At 45.5% G+C, this 22,210-nt stretch overlaps 3 protein-coding genes, 1 non-coding gene and 1 pseudogene across 5 annotated transcripts; 3 read left to right on the forward strand and 2 right to left on the reverse strand.

Moving 5' to 3' along the window:
* The first annotated feature begins 202 nt into the window (after window positions 1-202).
* On the forward strand, window positions 203-1,326 carry LOC111590859 (uncharacterized; annotated as a pseudogene).
* Window positions 1,327-7,958: 6,632 nt separating this feature from the next.
* Window positions 7,959-8,031, forward strand: TRNAK-CUU (transfer RNA lysine (anticodon CUU)). The gene has a single exon. It is a non-coding gene; the product is annotated as a tRNA-Lys (tRNA).
* A 499-nt stretch (window positions 8,032-8,530) lies between these two features.
* Window positions 8,531-12,552, reverse strand: LOC100501783 (uncharacterized). Of its 2 annotated transcripts, none has more exons than NM_001401287.1 (12): window positions 12,076-12,552; window positions 11,683-11,829; window positions 11,441-11,601; window positions 10,772-10,907; window positions 10,479-10,575; window positions 10,246-10,346; window positions 9,883-10,046; window positions 9,730-9,801; window positions 9,523-9,639; window positions 9,337-9,432; window positions 9,088-9,209; window positions 8,531-8,919 (listed from the first exon to the last, which is right to left on the reverse strand). In NM_001401287.1, the coding sequence occupies exons 1-12, from the start codon at window positions 12,473-12,475 to the stop codon at window positions 8,850-8,852; spliced, it is 1,683 nt and encodes a 560-aa protein (NP_001388216.1). In that variant the 5' UTR covers window positions 12,476-12,552; the 3' UTR covers window positions 8,531-8,849. The 2 variants fall into 2 exon arrangements, with proteins under 2 accessions (NP_001388216.1, NP_001183370.1); NM_001196441.1 differs by having other exon boundaries at window positions 11,441-11,612; window positions 12,076-12,507.
* Window positions 12,553-12,776: 224 nt separating this feature from the next.
* Window positions 12,777-13,883, forward strand: LOC100278222 (uncharacterized). The gene is made up of 2 exons (NM_001363633.1): window positions 12,777-12,869; window positions 13,474-13,883. Exons 1-2 carry the CDS (start codon window positions 12,779-12,781, stop codon window positions 13,596-13,598), a joined length of 216 nt encoding a protein of 71 aa, NP_001350562.1. The 5' UTR covers window positions 12,777-12,778; the 3' UTR covers window positions 13,599-13,883.
* Window positions 13,884-14,390: 507 nt separating this feature from the next.
* LOC112543451 (uncharacterized) lies at window positions 14,391-17,799 on the reverse strand. The gene is made up of 3 exons (NM_001363634.1): window positions 17,396-17,799; window positions 15,110-15,981; window positions 14,391-15,036 (listed from the first exon to the last, which is right to left on the reverse strand). The coding sequence occupies exons 1-3, from the start codon at window positions 17,534-17,536 to the stop codon at window positions 14,538-14,540; spliced, it is 1,512 nt and encodes a 503-aa protein (NP_001350563.1). The 5' UTR covers window positions 17,537-17,799; the 3' UTR covers window positions 14,391-14,537.
* Window positions 17,800-22,210: the final 4,411 nt, after the last annotated feature.

Genomic DNA, 22,210 nt, shown 5'->3' on the forward strand with positions numbered 1-22,210 from the left:
AATTGAGGATCGAAGATCGCTGTTGTAGGGAAGGAGATGAGCAAACCTACAGTCTGCACATGCCGAGGGGTTGTACTAGCAGCTAGGCGAGGTGTTGTCGCGTGGGCGCTAGGCGAGCGACGGCCCGCACCTGGACGCTCCGGCGCAAGGCTGGGCACGACGCCGACGATTCTCGACGACAGATGCTAGCTGATAGGTCTAGATGGTGGCGGTGGGCTCTAGGCCTAGGAGAGGCAGCGACGGGAGCTAGACAGACATAGGAGCGAGGGCGTTCTGGCACTAGTGGTGCGTTGGCGTGGGGCTCACAGCGACACAGCCGCACTCGCATGCGCTTCTCGGACGACGGAGGGAAGTCTCAACACAAAGAAACGCTCGAGCTTCTGAAATAAATAGGGCCTAGGTGGGGTCTTGGTGGACCTAGCTTAGGGTATGCCACGGCCCACCTGAACCCCCCCTGTGAGTTTAGGGTTTAGGGTTTGTGATGTATTGTCCATTTTGTCTCATGAACTCGCACACATAGAACCCACATAGGACAGATCCGGGTGGTTGCTTGTGACACTAGATAAGGGGGGATTGGCTATTTAGTTCCAACTACGATTTACAAATGGCGACCACTACTTCCCCGAGGAGTTCCGCACTCCCTCCACGCCCACCAAGAATGTTGTCGACGATGTCGCCGCGCTGGGAGGGAGGCTGTATTTTCGCTTCACAGAATCAAACCAAGACTTGATGGGCGTCTTTGACTTCGATTTCCATGTCCATACTCCCACCGTGGAGTTTTACGAGTTTGATGTCTCTGAATAGTTCAACCTCAAGTTTCCCGAGGGCGTGTGCTCTGCCTCCATCCACTTGGTGGAGTCCATGGATGAGCTTATGTCGATTTTGATCCCAGCAACATTAGCGCCGCTCATATCTTCAAGATGGAGGAAATCTGTGATGAGGAACCCGTGGCCTGGCACCGGGTGGATGATATTGGCGACAGGGCTTTCCTCCTGACGGGCACCAACATGTCAACTTGGTGCTCTGCAAGCACGAATAACCTGAAAGGGAACACCCTCTGCTTTCTAGGCCACTTAGTAGCTGGCCACAGGAATCTCTGCATCTATGATATTCAGGAGCAGTCCATGGAGATTGTCCAGGTTCACGACCAAGAAGATATGGAGATCGTGCGCATACCGCCATACTGGATTAATGTACCTCCGTGCTAGTATTAGTCTATTACAATGTAATTTGCTTAAATAATGTACCTTGCTTGCTAGCTAGGGCTATTTGCTGCTGCTACTACTATATAGTATATTGAACCAATAAAAATAGAGTTTGCTCCAATTTTTGCATTATCCGTGTATGAAGTTTTAGAAGAGGATTTTGCATCTCAATTTTTTTTGGGGACAATGTACATCATCTATAGGTATGTGTTAGAAATCAAACCAACAAAATGGTGTATTCAAAATCATACATTCTCCGGTACAACCAATGTTTGGACATGTACCTGAAAGTGAAACCAAACGTCAAACGCAAGACAAAAACACTCAATGCACGAGGATATTAGCATAGTGAATATTGAAAAAAGGGATATTATTAGGTATATCTCTTTTGTGTTGCTTATTATTGTGATGATAGGTCATCTATGACAATATTAACTGAATTCTTTCAGAAGAAACAATACTACAAGCTGCAGAATATTCAAAAGCTTGTGGGGTTTAGCCTGGCAACTGCCCTTAAAAGCTTGTGGCCTTAGATTTAGCTTGGTGCCCCCCTCCCCATTCTCTCTTTTGGCTGTTTCTATAGGCGTCAGACCTTTCTTTGTTTCCCTTTTTAATATAATGATACATAGTTATTCTGCATGTTCGAGAGAGAGAAAAATACTACAAGCTGCACTAAACTTATTTAAAACTTTTGCCAGTGTTGACACCTTTTTGGAGGCGTCAAATACTTCAAAAGAACCAGCGGCGGTGCTCTCTACACAGGCGCGGACGGTCCGCAACCAGGGTCCGGAAGGTCCGCGACCTAGAACAGAGGCTGGCGTTCCCTGCCTGATGGCCGGACGGTCCGCGCCCTAGGGCCGGACGGTCCGCGCGTGCGCAGGGGGCGGCGAAAGGTCGCCGGCGGCGCCTGGATCTCGCTCCCGGGAGGGACCCCGTCGGGGAGGAGAGATCCTAGGAGTTGTCTAGGCTCGGCAGGCCGACCTAGACTCTTCTAATCGACGTAGAATCGAAGAGAAGCGGAGGATTTGAGGATTGAGAGGCTAACCTAGAACTAGACTAGAACTATTCCTAATGCGTAAGGTAAAAACGAGAAATAGACTTGATTTGTTCGATTGTTGGGGGCTTCAATCGGCCGTAGCCCTTCATCTATATAAAGGGGGAGGTCTGGATCCGTTTCCAACTGTTTCCCGAGTTAATCCCGCGGTTTTAGGCAACAAATCCCGCGAGAAACTAGGAACCCTAACTGACTCTGCGCGCGCGCGGACCGTCCGCAAGGCTCATTTTAGCCTTCAACATATGCCCCCCTGCCTTTTGGTGAAGGTTGACGAACCAAAAGCATATGAACTAAACCTGATGTAAGTCATCGGCTTTTCAAAATAGAGATCATTCAATAAAGCACCAATGTATAAAGGCCGTTTTGGATTGTATCTTTCTCGGCCATGACCATTTCATTAATGGATCAAAATGAATAGAATGGAGGTGTCCCCCAGCCTGGATAGACAAAGGGACTATACATGTACCATGCATTCATCACCATGTTATTCCACATTTGGGTAGGACAATATACCGACGATGAATAAATGGGTGGAAAGTACCCTGGTCTCATAGGATGAACAGACGATGCTTGTCGCGTCGCCTTTTGGGCCATTTTGTTCGGCCGTTTCGTTTTAGTAGGTGACCGGGGTTTCTTTGTTGACCGATCACGTGGAATGGTCTTTTTGCTAGCATTTTTGGAGAGCAACTGATCAACAGTAGAGTCAGCTTTGATCAGCCGACCATTTGTGCTTCGCCGTTGTGTCTCCTTCCCTTTTAAGGTTTTGTGTGGAGGCTGACGCCTTTGGGCATAGGCGGACTGTCCGGCAGAGTTAGCCGAACCGTCTATCTGAACACCGGACCGTCCGCTCGTAGGTGCCAGATCGTCCGTGATGCTCAGGACAGGCTGTTGTGCTTGACTCATTAATTGTGCCTGCCCCCCGGTGCCTCCGGACTTTTTAGCCTTATTGTCCGGAGCCTTTCGAACAATCTCCTTTTGTGATATATTCGACGTGCGAGGACTACCAATGATGATGTCTTTGCTTTTGCCTTTATTGGTCATTTCGGGCCGAACTAAGATCTTTTTGCATGCGATATCTATTGTATTAACAGGAAATGGTTGTGTGTCCACTTGCATTTCCTGAAAAGCCAATCGGCCCTCATTTATGGCCGATTGTACCTGTCGACGAAAAACATTACAGTCATTGGTGGCATGAGAAAAAGAATTATGCCACTTACAATAAGCACGTCTCTTTAATTCATCTATAGGAGGGATAGTATGAGTTAATTTAATGTTGCCATTTTTAAGTAGCTCATCAAATATCTTATCGCATTTGGCAACATTAAAGGTAAATTTAATCTCTTCTTGCCGATTCTTTTGAACCGGCTGTAAGGAAGAGCATGCTGAAGATTTGGCCTTTGTTGGCCAAATAAACTCAGCGGTATATACATCTGCGGATTCATCATCTAAACTATCACGCTCTATTAGATGTATAGTACGGGCGGCCGATTTTGATGTCTCTTTAAATCAGCTTTCACAGGCTAAAGCCCGCTGATGTAGCTGGGCTATCGAAAAGAACTGGGTCCCATCTAATTTGTCTCTTAAGTAGGATAGCAACCCATTAAAAGCTAACCCTGCTAGCTCTTTGTCTGCGACATGGATCCGAAAGCATCGGTTTCTAGTGTCCCGGAACCTCCGGATATAATCATTAACCGATTCTTCGCGTCCTTGTCGGACTGAAGCTAAGTCAGCTAATCCTAATTCATATTCCCCAGCAAAGAAATGTTCATGAAATTTATTTTCTAACTCATTCCAAGAATTAATGGAATTAGGAGGCAGGGCGGCGTACCATGCAAAAGCAGTACCAGTAAGCGATAAAGAAAATAACCGAACACGAAATGCTTCTCCATCAGCCAATTCGCCTAGGTGTGCTAGGAACTGGCCTATGTGTTCGTATGTGCTTCTCCCATTCTCACCAGAAAACTTAGAAAATTCTGGTATCCTTGCCCCTTGTGGATATGGGACAGTGTCAAACCGGTGATTATATGGCTTTTGGTATGATTGCCCTACTCTGGCTACATTAACTCCGAACTTATCTCGAAATAGTTCAGTCATCTCTTCCCTAATTTTTTCCATTGCACCCGGTGGTAGACCACCGGATCCTGGGCTGTGGGGCTCATTCGGTCGGGTATTAGTATACCGACCTTCTTGCCGTGACCGATCGATAGTGTTGATCGGTCTGTGATTATATGGTGCATTATGGTTTAAATATGTAGAAGGCGAAATATACTGCTGTTGTGGTGTGTAATAATTTGGTGCATGGTGTGCAACAGCAGGTTCCGCATATGTGTATCCGGTTTGTACGGTGGTACATCCAACTGGCCGGTCGTGCTCGCCATTATTGGGGCGCCACGCGGTAGTCCCGGTACGGCCCCGGACTGTCCGGCATAGAAAGCCGGACGGTCCGCGTAAGGGTCGGACGGTCCGGGTAGCATCTCGGACGGTCTGACCGCGTCCAGGTTCGCCGATCTGCCAAACAGGGACGGCGGCGGTCCTAGGGCGGCCCCGGACTGTCCGGCAGAGCAAGCCGGACGGTCCGCGTATGGGCCGGATGGTCCGGGCAGAAGCTCGGACGGTCCGACCGTATTCAGGGGTGCCGATCTGCCAAGCAGGGATGGCGGCGGTGGTACTTGCCCTGGATATGAGTTCATCGGCATACCATATAATGGTTGGGTCTGCAAATCCCCATTTGTTGCCGATGTATTAGACATAGATATCCTGTTACTAGTCTCATATGATGGAAAACTAGGAGCAACAGACTTCTCCAACGTATGCGTTAATTTTCTAATTGACTCTTCTAACCCTCCAATCTGTTGTTTCATTTGATTCTGCTGATGATCTACATACTGTTTAATAAATTGGATGTCGTCGGGTTTACTTACGTTGGGGACTTGAAGCGAAGATAGAAGAGATGCGACGTCGGTTTCTCCATGTTTGACAACTTTCTGGTGGCGATCCACCGTGTATTGTGATAAGAATTTCTCCCTCGCTTGACGCATGTAGTCCTCGTATTGCTGTTGCTCATCGGCCGTCAGACTTTCAACAGCCGGCTTCAGGATATTGTCCGGGGAGATATCAGTGTGATCTTTAGAACCGGCCATTTGAGGTCCTGATTTTTAGTAGATCTAAACACCTTCCCCAGCGGAGTCGCCAAAAAGTATGTTGACACCTTTTTGGAGGCGTCAAACACTTCAAAAGAACCAGCGGCAGTGCTCTCTGGTCAGGCGCGGACGGTCCGCGGCACAGGGCCGGACGGTCCGCGACCTGGCGTGAGGCGGCGGTGCTCTCTACACAGGCGCGGACGGTCCGCAACCAGGGTCCGGAAGGTCCGCGACCTAGAACAGAGGCTGGCGTTCCCTGCCTGACGGCCGGACGGTCCGCGCCCTAGGGCCGGACGGTCCGCGCGTGCGCAGGGGGCGGCGAAAGGTCGCCGGCGGCGCCTGGATCTCGCTCCCGGGAGGGACCCCGTCGGGGAGGAGAGATCCTAGGAGTTGTCTAGGCTCGACAGGCCGACCTAGACTCTTCTAATCGACGTAGAGTCGAAGAGAAGCGGAGGATTTGAGGATTGAGAGGCTAACCTAGAACTAGACTAGAACTATTCCTAATGCGTAAGGTAAAAACGAGAAATAGACTTGATTTGTTCGATTGTTGGGGGCTTCAATCGGCCGTAGCCCTTCATCTATATAAAGGGGGAGGTCTGGATCCGTTTCCAACTGTTTCCCGAGTTAATCCCGCGGTTTTAGGCAACAAATCCCGCGAGAAACTAGGAACCCTAACTGACTCTGCGCGCGCGCGGACCGTCCGCGCCGCCACCGCGGACCGTCCGACCTCAGGGCCGGACCGTCCGCAAGGCTCATTTTAGCCTTCAACAGCCAGCAATAAATAGTTGACATTAGGATAAAGAAAACAATAACTTTCAACTTTTTTAGGGTAACAACAGAAATCGCCCACAATCCACGGTTACTCATGCGAGGCAGCAGGAAGTGATAATAGCAAAGGTAGCGATAATTAAATGAACTCTGCTCCACAACTAAAGGAGCATATTATTTTTACTACATTGTCAAAAAGCAGCTCCGAGGTAATTACTAAGAATTTTAACAATATAATCATTATCTTTAGTATCTCATATACTTAAAATAGTTTTATATGCAGTAGTAATAGAAATATTAGTCTTATAGCGCAATCAGTAAACTGTGTTCTACTCCCTCCATTCATATATCAGCTTGTTCGCTGCGGCTTGCTGCGGCTGCAATCCGGCTGCGGCTGCGGCTTCTACAGTATTTTTCTCTCTATGGATTGCAGCTGCAGCAGTCCAAACAGCTGCAACAGTGTCGGCTTGCAGCCAGCCGAACACGCCCTATGATAGTTTTTTTTTCAAATCTGAGAAATTCAGATATGATAGTCTTTCACTCTTTCTAGGTACTCCTGACGTTCAACTCTGTATGCATGTAAGCCTATCTCGCTTCCCGTTGCATGCGATATTTAAGGATTTCACGGTTGTTGGCCCACCACATTAAAGGGTCGCGGTATCGAACATGTCGTGAAAAAACAGCAGGAAGTAGTTATGTAAATAACTTCCTAAATCACAGATTTAAGAAACTGTTTAAAAATACCTCTCCAACAGTCACGTAAACCTACTTTGTAAATTTACAAAGTTCTTATTAAATCCAATTTACTTCTTACGTTTAGGAACCTGGGAGCTACTGACGAAACACTTTGGTACGCCATTTCTACACCGAAAACACAGCGCGGGACTATTTCGCGCCTCATCTACCTACATATCCGATTAAACACAGTGTATTGTCGCTGATTAAACAACTAAACAATTGTGCATGCAGATGTGCAGATCCAGTTCAACCAGCAATGCACACGAATCTAAAATTATTAAACAATTGTGCATGTAGCCACCAGCAATACACACGAATCTGTAATGATTAAACAAGTACGCATGTAGATGATTAAACAACCCATTCATCTACGCATTTGGCTCGATGCACACGATCAAACCCCCCATCGTAGCTCACCAGGTGAAGCTGTCGTCGGCTCGTCGCTAACGACGTCTTGCTGACGATGTCACAAAATTCAGATCCATCTGAGATTGGCCGGTCCCACTCAAGCTGACATAGCAAATTCTAACTGCTTTAGAAAGTAGTATATAGAGAATTATTGGAGCAGACTAGTTTTTTTTACTTTCTATATTATTTGAGAACTTGGTAAATCAAGGATTTAGGTAGTACAATTATACATAACTATTGGAGCTCCTCTAAGGATATGTACAGTCTAAATACTATTGCGTTTCTCTAAGCACTAGATACATCTAAGAAATTTGTACATACATTCCAACATATCTAAGTCTTGTATTTTATTCATTAGAACTCTTAAGATACGGTTCATTTATATGGGTTGTATGTATTTAATTGTATCTAAATTAGAGAACTGTGTTAGAGATGTTCCTTCGTTAAGATACACCTCTTATGTTTTTTTTTACATTTACAGATAGCTTTTAAGATACGATCTATTTACGTGGGGTGTACATACCGATGGATGAAGTAAATAGTTCGTAATCAAGCCACTATTCCCTTGGTCATTATGCCAAGGTAAAAAAGACTGATATCTAAACAAAGCAGTAATAACTAATCGTAAATGCCACCATCAGAAATGCCCGTCTAGCTCAGTTGGTAGAGCGCAAGGCTCTTAACCTTGTGGTCGTGGGTTCGAGCCCCACGGTGGGCGTATTTTTTTATATTTTCCTCCTTTCTGTATTTTTTTCCTTTTCTTTTATAACATTAATTTTGTGGGGATTCACCCAAATTCGTAGCAAATATACAATGTCCGATTATGATGCATATTAAAAGAACCAACTCAGATTATTATATTTCTGACCATCACTGAGTTACATAATGCCAAATATGATTACCAGATTTACCAATCCTAGAATGTTGTCCCCCTTTAATCTTTTTCTGTATTTCTTTCCTTTTCTTTTATCACATTACTTTTGTCTGAAGCTGGGGGTTCACCCAAATTCGTAGCAAATATACAATGTCCGATTATGATGCATATCGGAAAAACCAACTCAGATTATTATATTTCTGACCATCATTGAGTTACATAATGCCACAAATGATTACCGGATTTACCAATCCTAGAATGTTGGATAAAGCTTCATTCAAAAGGAGGATTTCCAGAACGAAATTTACATGAAGGGATTTTCTATTTGAACTCGGCTTTCTTTCTTTCGTTACACAGCCTTTTGTATTCTATTTGAAGCCAGTTTTCTTTCTTTCGTTATAACTGAACAGATCTTTCTTATACAGTATATGGTACAACACAGTTGAAAGCTGTGAGCCCCTACAACAGCCACAAGATAGCCCAGCTATCCAACACCAACTACAAGCGTATATCTTCCACAGAGATGCATCAGCTCCCTGTCACGCAGGATGCACATTTTTTGCTATATATTGCTTGTCAGCTATATATGACCTGCAGCAGGATGCACATTTCTTGCTACCGACCTGCTAGCGGTGGGAGATCAATTGAACAATCGAATCTGGTCATATCTTTGTTTTACTTACTATCTGACCAGATAAGATAACATTCCAAGGTCCACCTTTGCTCCCTAACCTGAAAAAAAAACAAAAATAAAAGACCGCTTTTAAAATTTAAGACTTCATGCTGCTTCTGTTCAAGATTCCAGTACAGGAATATTCCCTTTTCCTCACTGAATTGGCTCCTAAAAAATGAAAATAAATAAATAAATCAGAGATGAACAAAGGGATCATTTATTACTACCTCCAGAACCCAGCAACTGCACGCAAACTCATAAATAGAGTAAGACCAGCCCATATGCCACCGAGACCATAATTAGGAGCAGCTAATAGTAGGAATATTGATGAGACCGCTCCCGCAAAAAACTGAAACAACAAAGATTTGACACGATTAGGATGGCAAAGTTGTGTTGAAGTGATAATTGATGACATGATAATGTGTGATAGTATCGTTGACATAATAATGCGACAGAGTAGGATTATGAATCAGAACCGTGGAATATGCAGCATAGGCAAAGTCAGAAACACCATAGTAGAGCCCATCAGCCACGAATGCAATAGCATTCACCGGCTGAGAAATGGTGACAAACTGCAAAAGTCCAACAACTGGGAACATAAATCTCTGTACATTTCTTCAGAAATTAACTGCAAACTTCTCATTTCTGGAGCATGTTCTTACCCACACTCCAGACCGTGCAACATCTAAAACTGCTGGATCATCTGTAAACAGCAAGGACAAAGATCCAAATCCAACAAATAAGGAAGCAGCAAGGACAAAACCAGTCACACCACCAACCTACAAGGAAAAAGGAACAGTATCAGCCCATTAAGGAGAAGGATAAACTGGAGGCATCTCCGAACTATTTCCAAGAAATGACTTCTTAACCTGCAGGACTCTGTATAAAACCGTGCGGGCTTGCTTGTAATTCCCTTTTGCATATTCGCTGGCAAGTAGAGCCTGCGCAAATTAGAGATACTTCACAAGCAGATATACAGGCAACGAGTTCGATGAAAATTCCATTCCAGTAATTTTGCAGACCTGGCCAGCAAGGGCTAGAGCATCATTGAGCAGAGAAATTGTTAACCACACTTGCAAGCATATCTCATAGCCCGCCATTGGAACAGGCCCTTCCCTTGCAGCCAGGGATGTAGCTAGTGTCAGTGTCAAGAATACTGCAATTGTCCTGCCAATTAGTAGACCACCTGAAAATCGTTCAAATTCAAGTGGCTATCATAAAGATCAGTTACACTAAGATGCAAGTTAGGTTGCTTAACACGATAACTATCAAAATAAGTTGAATTCATGAAGTCTATCGGTGTTGAATCAATAAATTCTTATAATTAGGCAAAAAAAACATAAGATGAAAATTCTTGGATATGCACATGAGAGATATTGACCAACCAGATTTCAGGTAGCGGATGACTCCATCCTCAATTATATTCCATGACAATAGATCTACTTCATCATTCAACTTCCAAAGGAGGATGATTGCTGTCAAGTACCTAAGTACATGTAGACAAAAAATATAAATACTTTCAATAATTACAAGTTAGATAATAATAACAACAGAGGCAAAGATACTCCAAATAAGAAAATATTATTTTATTTATAAGAATATGATGGCATCAACATACTCAGAGGTCACGGTGGCCAGTGCAGCACCACTTACTCCTAGACCAAGTGGAAAAATAAGTACCACATCAAGTAATGCATTTAATAGGTTGCCAGCACCTGTAAGCATCAGACTATCAGATCCTTACTTGATCATTTTGAATCAATTACATAGATTAGCCTGATTAGAAATAAAAATTAGTTACAACAAAAGAATATGCATTTAAATAGCAAGGTGAAAGCAATTAGAGATGAAAAAAAAAAGACAATGTTATGTGTTACAATATTTTGTCAAAATGAACAAGCAAAGACATACCCACAGCATACAATGGTGTCCTCGTATCCAGAAATCCACGAAATGCACCCTGAGCTGCAAGTGCCACTATGATCGGTGGAGCACCAAGTGCCCTCAGTGTAAGAAACTGTTCTGCTGGTGCTCGCATTGGTGAATCCTGTGTTGACAGTAAAGAGAAAAACTTTTTCAGCAAAAAATGTTTTAAAAGAAAACTGCAAGAGTATAGGGAATTAATCAGAGAAGCTGTCATTAAGAATAATTTAGAACAGTTGCTACATTACGAAACCTTAAAGTCAGAAAATTTTGAGTTAACAGACCATGCAGACCTGGTTTGATAGACTAAATTCAAGAAGTCCACCCACCACGAAACAGTAAAAAGTAAATATTCTATAAGTGCTATTTTGCTATAGGATTTTTGCAGTAACAAATGTGTGACATTATATGAAAATGTTGGTGGAAAGGTTCCCCACTAGATTCATACAATAAGGTGAAAGCACTTAAGAGATTTCATTATGAGTAGTGACTTAGGCACAATGATGCATCAAATGGCACCTAAAGCACTTAAACACATAGAAAACCAAACATACATGAAACACCCTAAAGAATACTAACACCCAGTGCCAACATCAAGTTGAAGAGAAGAAATAGATCCTAGAAACCTGAGCAAGAGAATAAATTGGTTTTACGTACAACAGGAATACCAATGATGTTCATCAGGGTCCCAGATCCAACAATCAGAGCTACCATTTCCAGTAATCCAATGCCAGCAGCTAGAGCCAAGGATGTTGACACTGCCGGAAGAACCTTCTTTGGTTGCCTTGCCTTCTCTAGTGGCGTCAAAAATTCATCTCCTAGGTGAGAACTAAACACTAATCAGTGTAATGCAAACAACAGAGCTTTCAGAAAACAAATGGGAATCTTGATTTGCTTACTTTCACCTCCAGTGTTCGAATTGCCATCCTTTGCCTGCTGCTCAGCAACAAAGGATGTTGTGACATTAAGTAGCGGCACATTAAACAGCTTGGATACCAAATTGAATATGGAAGTAGATGCACCAACAGCCGCAAGTTGAGCTGAACCTGAGAAGAGACTCTAACTCATCAAATGGGTGAAAAGGTTGACTCCTTAATTTTTACTAAAACCGGTCTGTTCCCAATTTTGTTATCTAGGCCAAGAGCAGCTAAAATTCCACATCACCATGTAACACGAAGGATAACCGGATTTTACATTGCAGTGGCAGAGTAAGAGCTGAGCAAGGTATGGGATGATTCTATGTTTGAAATGGATAAATGCACTGGATTACAAAGCTCAGAGTACTGGGTTACCGATATGCCCGACGAAGGCAGTGTCGACGAGCGCCGTGATGGGGTCCGCGGCGAGCGCGAGCACGGCAGGCGCGGCGATGGCGAGGATGTCCGCTGCAACCCCGTCAAGCCTGAGCCACCCCGGCGCCCCGCGCCCCGCTACGGCCTCCTTCTCTTCCTCTCCCTTGCTCCCAGTCTCTGGCCCCTTATCCGGTGCCGCCGCGTCGATGACCTCTGTGACGACCGGCTTCCCACCACGGCGACTGCATCGTGGGAGACTCCTCCACCGAGACGGAGTAGAGCGGCGGCGGTGGCAGCGGCAGGAGGTCAAGGAGACACGTCTGGGACCCGCGGACGGGGCTCGGGCGTGCGCGGCGGCTGCAGGCTTCGCCAGCGTCGGCGTCGGCGAGGTCGCCGCCATGGGCGCGCGAGCGTGTGGTCACAGTGGTCGGAGTGTGATTGGTTGGAAATCGAACGCGATGCGGGCCTGCCTTTTGGGCTCGGTGGGCCGTGAGCCCCATTTTTGTTTGGGCAGCAAAGGAAACGAATTGATCCTGCTCGTCGATCATATTCATTTGGCCTGAACGGTCAGGATTTTTTTGGCTTTCACTGGGCCATGGCCCTGTCGCTCGACAACCTCATCAAAGCCGCCGCCGCCGTCGGCTCAGCTCGCTCCGGCCGCCTCTGCCTCCCTGCCTCTGAGGATTTGCTTGGGGAGGGACATATGAGATTCGCGGGTTGGTACCTGAAGATCGCGGCGGTAGGGGCCTCCATTGGCGCCGCCATGGAGCTCTTCATGATCCACACGGGCTTCTGTACGCTTCTTTCTCCGCTCACCCCCTACCTGCTCGGCATCCAATCCCACCTTGTTGTTTCTTTGAGATTTCTAATCATGATTATACTTGGACGAATCATGTGCGGTTCATGTGAGAGCAATATATTTAGTCTCCATATTTTTTTGTCTGTAGCTACCGACGTACCGTTAGTCAGATTGCGAAATATTCTGCTGCAGCATTGCTATTCTGTATTCTCCTTGTTCCAATTGGCACTTGCACTTTCGCTGTCATCCGAATTCAGTACCTAAATCTAGCATTAAGCAGCATGTGGCAATTTATAGACTAAAATGGAATAAAATGGTGGGACTAAAAATTAGTCCCTAGAAACCAAACATCCCATAAATCATATGTAAGTTGTAAGTGCTCCTAAATTACCTCAAATAACTATAAAAATCGGGCTGTTCAATGCATCTTCTCATCAATAACAATCCAAATATTTGTTACTTTGGTGGCCACATAAATAATTCAAGGCAAGTTACCTAGTACCATTCATCGTGTCGAGTTCATTTAGTTTTCTCTATTTTCACTGCCGCATCAGAATGCATCTTTTTAACATATTTTTCTCTATGGTTCTATGCTACAGATGAGAAGGTAACTGTCTTGGAGTCAGAAAAACGAGCTTGGGAAAGCAGTCCAGAGGCCCAAGCTATGAGAGAAGCCCTCAATCCATGGCACAAGCATGATGAACAAGAACAACAAAAGAAATAGTCAAGATTTATGTGTCCTGTCGAGTGTCTGTGTCCCCCATCCGTAGACCCATGAATGAGGTACTGTTAGTGTCAATCTTCTGTATTTAGTGAACAATCTACATTTTTTTATATACTTCTCTAAAAGGGCTGGATGCCTGGATGGTACCTTCCGCAAGACGCTGAAGGGCTATGTGAAACAGCTATAAACTGTTTTTTTCACGGGAGGAAAAAATCGAGGGAAAAATTGTACACTATCAGACTAGTTTCGCTTGTTTTTTATGATATATTAACATTAAACAGCAAATTCTGGGTATAGGAATGGGTGAAAGTTGTATGCTTCTCCTTACAATAGTTGAATGCTCTGTGGATTCCTCAGTTAAGCTTTTTCAGTTATGGCTCACCTGAGTAGTACGCCCCAGGCATTCTTGTAAAATTTAGAAACTGCCTGTGTCATTTTGTGGTGCTTGAATAACTTACAGCACCCCTATTTGAAGTATCAGTATCTCCATGGCACAGACTGAAGGAGAAGTTATTACATTTCATTTTAGGCAGAAAGCTGAAATGCTAGCTAGCTAGATTCAATACTGAAGTCCTGCATACTGTAAGTCATTATAAGTGTTACATAAAAAACAGTGTGGATCATTTGGCGTACAATTCAACTGGCAACAACAGTCTAAACTGATTTCATGCTGTCCTGGGCAAACTTGTTCGTTCTGTACTTTAACGTTTCAGCTATAAAGCTGTTAATTACTGCTCTATGGTATCATTCAAGGATTTGTTCTGTCAAGTATTTGCATTCACATCCTCAGTTGTAACCCTCAGATGAAATAATATGAATGTGATCCTTTTTGTACAAGCTCTTCATTTCACGTATTGTATGTGACCCATTTCAGCTAGAACTAACCAAAATTTTGTACAAGCTAACCGTGATTTCAACAGTAAATTTCTCTGTTAACTACTAACTGGAAACTTGGTGAAGGTGCTTACAACTTGACCGACTAGCAGCAGTGTCATAAGCTGACTTTGTTCGTATGAATAGAACTATGCTTGATGCTAACCCCAGAAATGTGATGCAAGCCCACACGAAGAAAGTGGTTGAGTAGCACTTCACCCCCATGCACACAGTCATGGTGTCAACAATGCCAGTGCGGTTATCCACTACTGTCATCTTTTGGCCATTTGCATCGTATACCATGGCAGCAATCTGCCCATAGAGGAGTGAGCCAAGCGGGATATTGGTAATAAGAATGTTGTGATTCACCCCAACACTATTGGGTCCAAAGAGCTCGGAGGTCACTGACACTGCTGCAGCAAAGATGAACCCTGAGCTTAGACCAATTAGTGCTGTTCCTGCTACCAGGGTGCTTCCATCTTGTTGCTTCCACATAAGGAAAAAGGCCATTGGCATGGGGACCAATGCAGCAGCAAGCCACCCTGTGCGAGCAAGTGACATCTTCCTGTATACAAATTTTAGTTAGGAAGCATGTTATATGATCAGATATATGCATGTATATAAAGCAAAACAGATACCTGTGAAGGTCAGGTAGTGCAGAGAGAAGACGACCGAAGAAGGAGCAGGATGAGTAGACAGCAAGGAGCATGGTGAGCTGTGACTGCTGGTTCAATGACTGCGCAATCTGCCCCAAGTTGTTGCTGTATACCAGGCCAACAGTGGCTCCACAGAAGTAGGCTGTGTAGTAGAGCCAAAAGTCCACACACCGAATGAGCTTTTTTGCACTGTGTTCTTCACCGAGTGTCGCCAGGCGGCCCTTGCCCATCACTGTTCCACAACAATTGCCCTGCATCTGGTTCTCCTTTGGATTTTGCATCATGGCATTGGACTCCATCTGATGATTGTTACTTATTAGGAGTGGCTTATGTGGGTCATCATGGTTTAGTGGCGATGCAGGGTCAGGGCCATCTGTATCCACATATGAGCAACTGGAGCAGGCAGGGATGATGAAAGGAAGGGCGAGGAGGACCATGGCACCTGTGAGGATGACCCATGCAGTAGAGCTGGTCGCGGTGAAAGATCCAAAGACCACCAGATATATGCCGGTGATGAATGCGAGGATGTAGAGACCGAGGAAGACACGCCCGTCATGCCTGGGCGCACTTTGGACATGGCCGTCATTTTGGTGGCAGAGGAGGATCGCTGGGAGTGCAAGAACAGAGACACCAAGAGGGAGGATTGCATTGAGGAGGAGGTAGACAGCTGGGGAGAAAGGGGAGAGGGCATTCGCAAAGAGAGTGTAGAAGGCAGCGCTGAGTCCGTTGAAGCTTATTGAGAGGGAGAGGGCTAGGGAGCGGTTGCTCGCAGAGAAGCTGCGGATGCAGAGAACGAAGCAGACCGTGTTGAACCAGCAGATGCTGCACCCTGCTATCAAGCAGACCAAGAACACCTGCAGCAGGGGCAACATATGAATCAGAATTTGGTCAAATAATTAAGTTCAATATGAGTAAATTGCATGCTGTTGTATTGAGTCTTGACAGTTTAACCTCTGTTGTCTTTTTATCTTGACTTAAATGCATTTGACTATTTGACGATAGTGTTTGCAATCAGTCTGTCAAGAGTGAAGACAGGTTGTGTTCTGATAGAGGTTGCCTACTGAAAACCACAGGATTTGATTTGTATATCGAGTCCTGTATGATATAAAATGCATTGTACGACTACAAGGCAGTGCATCTTTCTTTTTTCTTTTTTACTTTCAAGGTCTAATAAATGTGCTTGAAAGGGGGGCTGTTGTGTATATATATGGTTTGATCATGCATCTGCGGATATATATAGTCTGTAACGGCAGCGTGATGTTGTGATGTTAAACTCTGTGATTCAAATTTGTGTCTTATATGTCATATATTTCTCATGCTGCTCCTTGAATGAAGGTGTCAAAGAAGTCTAGTTTTGTAGTAGGTGGATGATGCAGCTGTGACTTGTGAGGCTGGAATGGCATGCCGTAGGCGTGTGTGATGCCGGTGAGGATGCCGATGTCGTGGTATCTAGCTGATTGTGATTGCGATGTGTGTTTGCCGTAGGCGTGTGTGATGCCGGTGAGGATGCTGATGGCAGATTTGTTTAGAAGTGGCTGAGAACAACCTACCTATCTTCTGTAGTACTAGATACTATTAGTCCCTTAAAGGCTTCTTTTTAGTTTGCTTGTTTAATATAGGCGGATGTTGATGCATGCATTGATGCCAGTTGATGGAATAGTATGTGGTCACTGCTTGAGAGATGGAGCAGAGGCAGACTGGCAGGAGGAAAGCAGAGTTCAGCTGGTTGCAGATAACATTCAATTCAGACCTTTAGACTGGATTTGAAGTGTACTTGTTGGTTGGTTTGTTGTTGTTGATTTGATGGAGGAGGATCTTAACTTATTGCTGGATACTTATGGTGTATATATATGTCTAGTAATCACTTTCTCATGTCACGTCACTTTCGCTCGGTCCTTCCCCTGGATTTTCTAAGAAAACTGGGAGGTGTCTAAACTTTTTTTAAGATGAATTCAAGCAATATTCGTTAGCAAATCTTTACACACACTGCCTGCCTGACTACAACGGCTCGACAACGATCGAATCGAGCATGATCACTAACCAACCATCGTTTGAATCAAAACTAAAATTCAGACAGTTGGATTTTAGCAAATAATTCATTTATTTATTTGGCTCGGCAACGATCGAGTCGAACTCGAACATGAGCTTGACACGCCGTAGCCGCACCTAGCGTAGGGTAGCGTAGCGAGCGAGAGTATTACTACATAATACAAACAAATTTAACGCCGGCAAGCGATGACGACGACACGCGCGTCGCGTATGACGTACCAGAGGGTAGGGGACGGCCACGGACGACGACGCTCCCGCTCCCGCAGCAGGGCCGCCGGCGAACGCCAGGCAGTAGTACTGCACGGCGTAGGCGGCGAGCCCCATCGCGGCGGAGACCATGAGAACGGCATGGAGCGGCATGTGGAGCAGCGCCAGGCCCGACGACCACCCCAGCGCCTTGCCCAGGTCCGACGCCGTGGCCAGGCAGTTGAGCGCCTCCTGCGAGACACCCAGCGACGACTTGAGCGCCGACGAGTAGGCCGAGAAGTCGAAGTTGGTCCCCGTCAGCGCCTGGATCCACACCGTCGCCACCAGCACCGACCACCGCCGCCACCCCTCGTCCCTGCTGTCCTCCCCTCCGCCGCCGCCGACGTTCGTCCTCCGCCCATGCCGGCCGCCGTCCGCCACCCCCTCCTCCTCCCCGCCACCTCGGCCGCCCATCATGATTGGTTCTCGAATGGCTTGCAAGGCCAGCCGGCGCGCTCGCTCCCGCCGCGCGGACAAGCGCGCGCGGTGCCTGCCTGTCCGCCCGTCCGTCCGTCCGCACCAGTCGCTCCCCAGTCCCCCCTCCGGCCTCCCTCCCCTGCTCGTTGGATCGCGCTGGCTGTATTTATTTATTTATTTATACACGTGCGCTTTCATGTTTAGTACTAGCTAGTAATGTAATAGTAGTAAAAGGGTCATTTGTATTGTACACTCCCTTGATCTATCGACCTGGAGAGAGAGTTAATCCGTGAACTGGTAAATGAATGGAACATCCGAACATGCGTACACGAATCTAATCCAGGCTATATGCACGCTGTGCTCGGCTTGCATTGCATCCCATGTGATCATTATTTAGATGCTACTGATCGAGCAATAATCTGGATTGTACGCATGTGTCACAGAAGCAGATGGATGGCACACAGAACATGACCATGGTTTTGTGCAATCGTGTGTGTATATATATATATATATATACTAGGTGTATGTCCGTGCGTTGCTACGGAGTCAACATGTAATGTTAAGATACATTAAAATGTGGAAGCACTATGATAAAATACATTGATATGTAAAAACACTAATTGTTATTCGACACTTTTTATTAGCATCACTAAAAGTGGATGTTTACATACCTCAAAAAATATAAATATAATTAGATGATTGTGCGTTGCTATAGTTTTTATATATCACAAGTAGACCTTTTTAATGGAATAACATATTCTAATCCGAGAAGTCTCTATCCACTCCTATCTTCCGTTAAATAAACGGATGGTCCAAGAAAGAACGAAATGCTAGACTATACAAGATGTAGGATCAGCTACAGAAAAAGTAGAGCATCCAAATATCTTGCTTACAAAACTCTAAGAGTTAGATGAAATGGGAAGGAACACGAGAAAACTGTGATAAACCACCGGCTTCCATACATGCTTGGGTTTATCATTTCTTCAACAAAGTGTTCTCCCAATTTTGGCATGAGCTCCATAGCTAATTTCTCAAACTGAGACATATATTGCTGCAAGAGCGGCAAACCAGGCTATTCCAATGGTAAAAACAGATCAGTACAAGTCTTTATACTTACACTACAAGGCTATGATAGTCAAACCAGTTCCATATTTGAACACAACTGCAAAACACATAAGCATGTAACTTTCCTCCATTACAACAACAACATAGTTTTTAAGAAAGCCCACAATTTAATGCATAGAACTTATTTCCTTGTTTTCATAATGCGAGAATGTATAACTTACTATTCGCCTGCAATATCATTTCTTGTAAGCTTTTGTAGGACATCAATCTCTATCATTATTTCATAACCAAAAGATATTAACAGTACAAGATTTATAGTGTCGAAGAAAACGAGCTGTATGACAACTTTTTTGGTTTGCTTGATAGCATAAAAATAAGCATACAGTTAGATGGATATAATATTATAGACAATAAACCGGGTTGCAAACTGCACTTCATAGTAAATACTACCTTGGAAAAAACACAGGTCAGCTATACTCATTACATTATAGCACCGAAAACAAATACTTAACGAAATAATTATAACCCCTCAGTTACCTGTGTAAGAGGTACTGTCAACCTTTTTCCAGGGACCACTCAAGTGTAGGTTCTCATGCCCTTACGGTTTTAGCAGTATAACATTTGCCTTCACCTATGGGAGGTGCCAGAAGTTGTAGTTGTAGGTGAAAGGGAATTAGGCTTACACCTATTTCCTAAATGATTTTGGTGGTTCAATTGCCCAACACAAATAATTGGACTAACTAGTTTGCTCTAGTCTATAAGTTCTACAGGTGCCAAAGGTTCACAATAAGCCAATAAAAAGACCAAGAAAAGGGTTTAAACAAGAGAGCAAAAGGCAACCCGAATGGCACCCTGGTCTGGCGCACCGGACTGCCCGGTGCACCTGGGAACTCGACGCCCAACTCTTCACCTTCGAGAATTTTCAGAGGAGCTCCGCTACAATTCACCGGACTGTCCGGTGCACCACCGGACAGTGTCCGGTGCCCCAAGGGAGAGCAACTCTGAACTCGCCAGCTTCGGGAATCCGCTCCGCTATAATTCACCGGACTGTCCGGTGCACACCGGACTGTCCGGTGTGACAGCAGAGCAACGGCTACTTCGCGTTCAACGGTCGACTGCAACGCATTAAATGCGCGCCTGCGCGCGCAGAGGAGCAGAGCACGCGCGGGTGGCACACCGGACAGCCTACAGGGCCTGTCCGGTGCACCACCGGACAGCCAGGCGGGCCCACAAGTCAGAGCTCCAACGGTCGGAACCCAACAGCCAGGTGACGTGGCTGGCGCACCGGACAGTGTCCGGTGGCGCACCGGACAGTGTCCGGTGGCGCACCGGACTGTCCGGTGCGCCCGTCGACAGCAGCCTCCACCAACGATCAAGTTTGGTGGTTGGGGCTATAAATACCCCAACCACCTCCACATTCAAGTCATCCAAGTTTTCCACTCTTCAACACCTTACAAGAGCTAGCATTCAATACAAGACACACCAAAGAGATCAAATCCTCTCCCAACTCCACACAAAGCTTTAGTGATTAGAGAGAGTGATTTGTTGTGTACATTTGAGCTCTTGCGCTTGGATTGCTTCTTTTCTTTCTCATTCTTCTTACGATCTACTCAATTGTAACCAAGGCAAGAGACACCAATTGTGTGGTGGTCCTTGCGGGAACTTAGTGTTTCGTTTGATTGAGAAGAGAAGCTCACTCGGTCTGAGGGACCGTTTGAGAGAGAGAAAGGGTTGAAAGAGACCCGGTCTTCGTGACCACCTCAACGGGGAGTAGGTTTGCAAGAACCGAACCTCGGTAAAACAAATCATCGTGTCTCGCTCTTTATTCGCCCACGATTTGTTTTGCGCCCTCTCTCTCGGACTCGTTTATATTTCTAACGCTAACCCGGCTTGTAGTTGTGATTAAGTTTGTAAATTTCAGATTCGCCCTATTCACCCCCCCTCTATGCGACTTTCAATTGGTATCAGAGCCCTGTGCTTCATTAGAGCTTAACCGCTCGAAGTGATGTCGGGAGATCACGCTAAGAAGGAGATGGTGACAGGCGAGAAGCCCGCTACAAGCCACGGGAAAGCTCCATCAGGAGAGTCCCGCAACAAGGGGAAGGGAAAAGAATCCTCTTCACACAAGTCGCGTCGGAGCGGTGACAATAAGAAGAAGATGAGGAAAGTGGTCTACTACGAGACCGACACCTCGTCGCCATCCACCTCTGGCTCCGACACGCCGTCCGTAACTTCTAGGCGCCATGAGCGCAAGAAGTTTAGTAAGATCCCCCTACGCTATCCTCGCATTCCTAAACATACGCCTTTACTTTCCGTCCCATTAGGCAAACCACCAACATTTGATGGTAAAGATTATGCTAGGTGGAGTGATATGATGCGATATCACCTAACCTCACTCCACAAAAGTATATGGGATGTTGTTGAGTTTGGTATACAAGTACCATCCGTAGGGGATGAAGATTATGATGAGGACGAAGTAGCCTAAATCGTGCACTTCAACTCCCAAGCCACCACTATACTCCTCGCCTCTCTAAGTCGAGAGGAGTATAATAAGGTGCAAGGGTTGAAGAGCGCAAAGGAAATTTGGGACGTGCTAAAAACCGCGCACGAAGGAGATGAGGTGACCAAGATCACCAAGCGGGAGACGATCGAAGGGGAGCTCGGTCGCTTCCGACTTCGCCAAGGGGAGGAGCCACAAGACATGTACAACCGGCTCAAAACCTTGGTGAACCAAGTACGCAACCTCGGGAGCAAAAAATGGGATGACCATGAAGTGGTTAAGGTTATTCTAAGATCACTTGTTTTCCTTAACCCTACTCAAGTTCAATTAATTCGTGGTAATCCTAGATATACACTAATGACTCCCGAGGAAGTAATCGGGAATTTTGTGAGCTTTGAATTGATGATCAAAGGCTCAAAGAAAATTAACGAGCTAGATGACCCCTCCACGCCCGAAGCACAACCAGTCGCATTCAAAGCAACGGAGGAGAAGAAGGAGGAGTCTACATCAAGTAGATAACCAATCGACACCTCTAAGCTCGACAATGAGGAGATGGCGCTCATCATCAAGAGCTTCCGCCAAATCCTCAAGCAAAGGAGGGGGAAGGACTACAAGCCCTGCTCCAAGAAAGTGTGCTACAAGTGTGGTAATCCCGGTCATTTTATTGCAAAATGTCCACTATCTAGTGACAGTGACAGGGGCGACGACAAGAAGGGAAAAAGGAGAGAAAAGAAGAGGTATCACAAGAAGAGAGGAGGTGATGCCCATGTGTGCCGTGAATGGGACTCCGATGAAAGCTCTAGCGA

Source organism: Zea mays, chromosome 2 (genome assembly GCF_902167145.1).
Source record: "Zea mays cultivar B73 chromosome 2, Zm-B73-REFERENCE-NAM-5.0, whole genome shotgun sequence".
NCBI lineage: Eukaryota > Viridiplantae > Streptophyta > Magnoliopsida > Poales > Poaceae > Zea > Zea mays.

What these genes read in the sequence shown, in the direction of transcription:
- LOC100278222 (NM_001363633.1), top strand. Translation starts at nt 12,779, where the DNA reads ATGAGATTCGCGGGTTGGTACCTGAAGATCGCGGCGGTAGGGGCCTCC. An exon ending in CATGATCCACACGGGCTTCT is followed by an intron (nt 12,870 to 13,473) that starts GTACGCTTCTTT and finishes TCTATGCTACAG; the next exon opens with ATGAGAAGGTAACTGTCTTG.
- LOC100501783 (NM_001401287.1), bottom strand. Translation starts at nt 12,475, where the DNA reads ATGGCGGCGACCTCGCCGACGCCGACGCTGGCGAAGCCTGCAGCCGCC. An exon ending in ACATCATTGGTATTCCTGTT is followed by an intron (nt 10,908 to 11,440) that starts GTACGTAAAACC and finishes CTGTCAACACAG; the next exon opens with GATTCACCAATGCGAGCACC. An exon ending in CCTATGCTGCATATTCCACG is followed by an intron (nt 9,210 to 9,336) that starts GTTCTGATTCAT and finishes TTGTTGTTTCAG; the next exon opens with TTTTTTGCGGGAGCGGTCTC.
- LOC112543451 (NM_001363634.1), bottom strand. Translation starts at nt 17,536, where the DNA reads ATGCCGCTCCATGCCGTTCTCATGGTCTCCGCCGCGATGGGGCTCGCC. An exon ending in TGGCCGTCCCCTACCCTCTG is followed by an intron (nt 15,982 to 17,395) that starts GTACGTCATACG and finishes CCCCTGCTGCAG; the next exon opens with GTGTTCTTGGTCTGCTTGAT. An exon ending in GCACTACCTGACCTTCACAG is followed by an intron (nt 15,037 to 15,109) that starts GTATCTGTTTTG and finishes ATTTGTATACAG; the next exon opens with GAAGATGTCACTTGCTCGCA.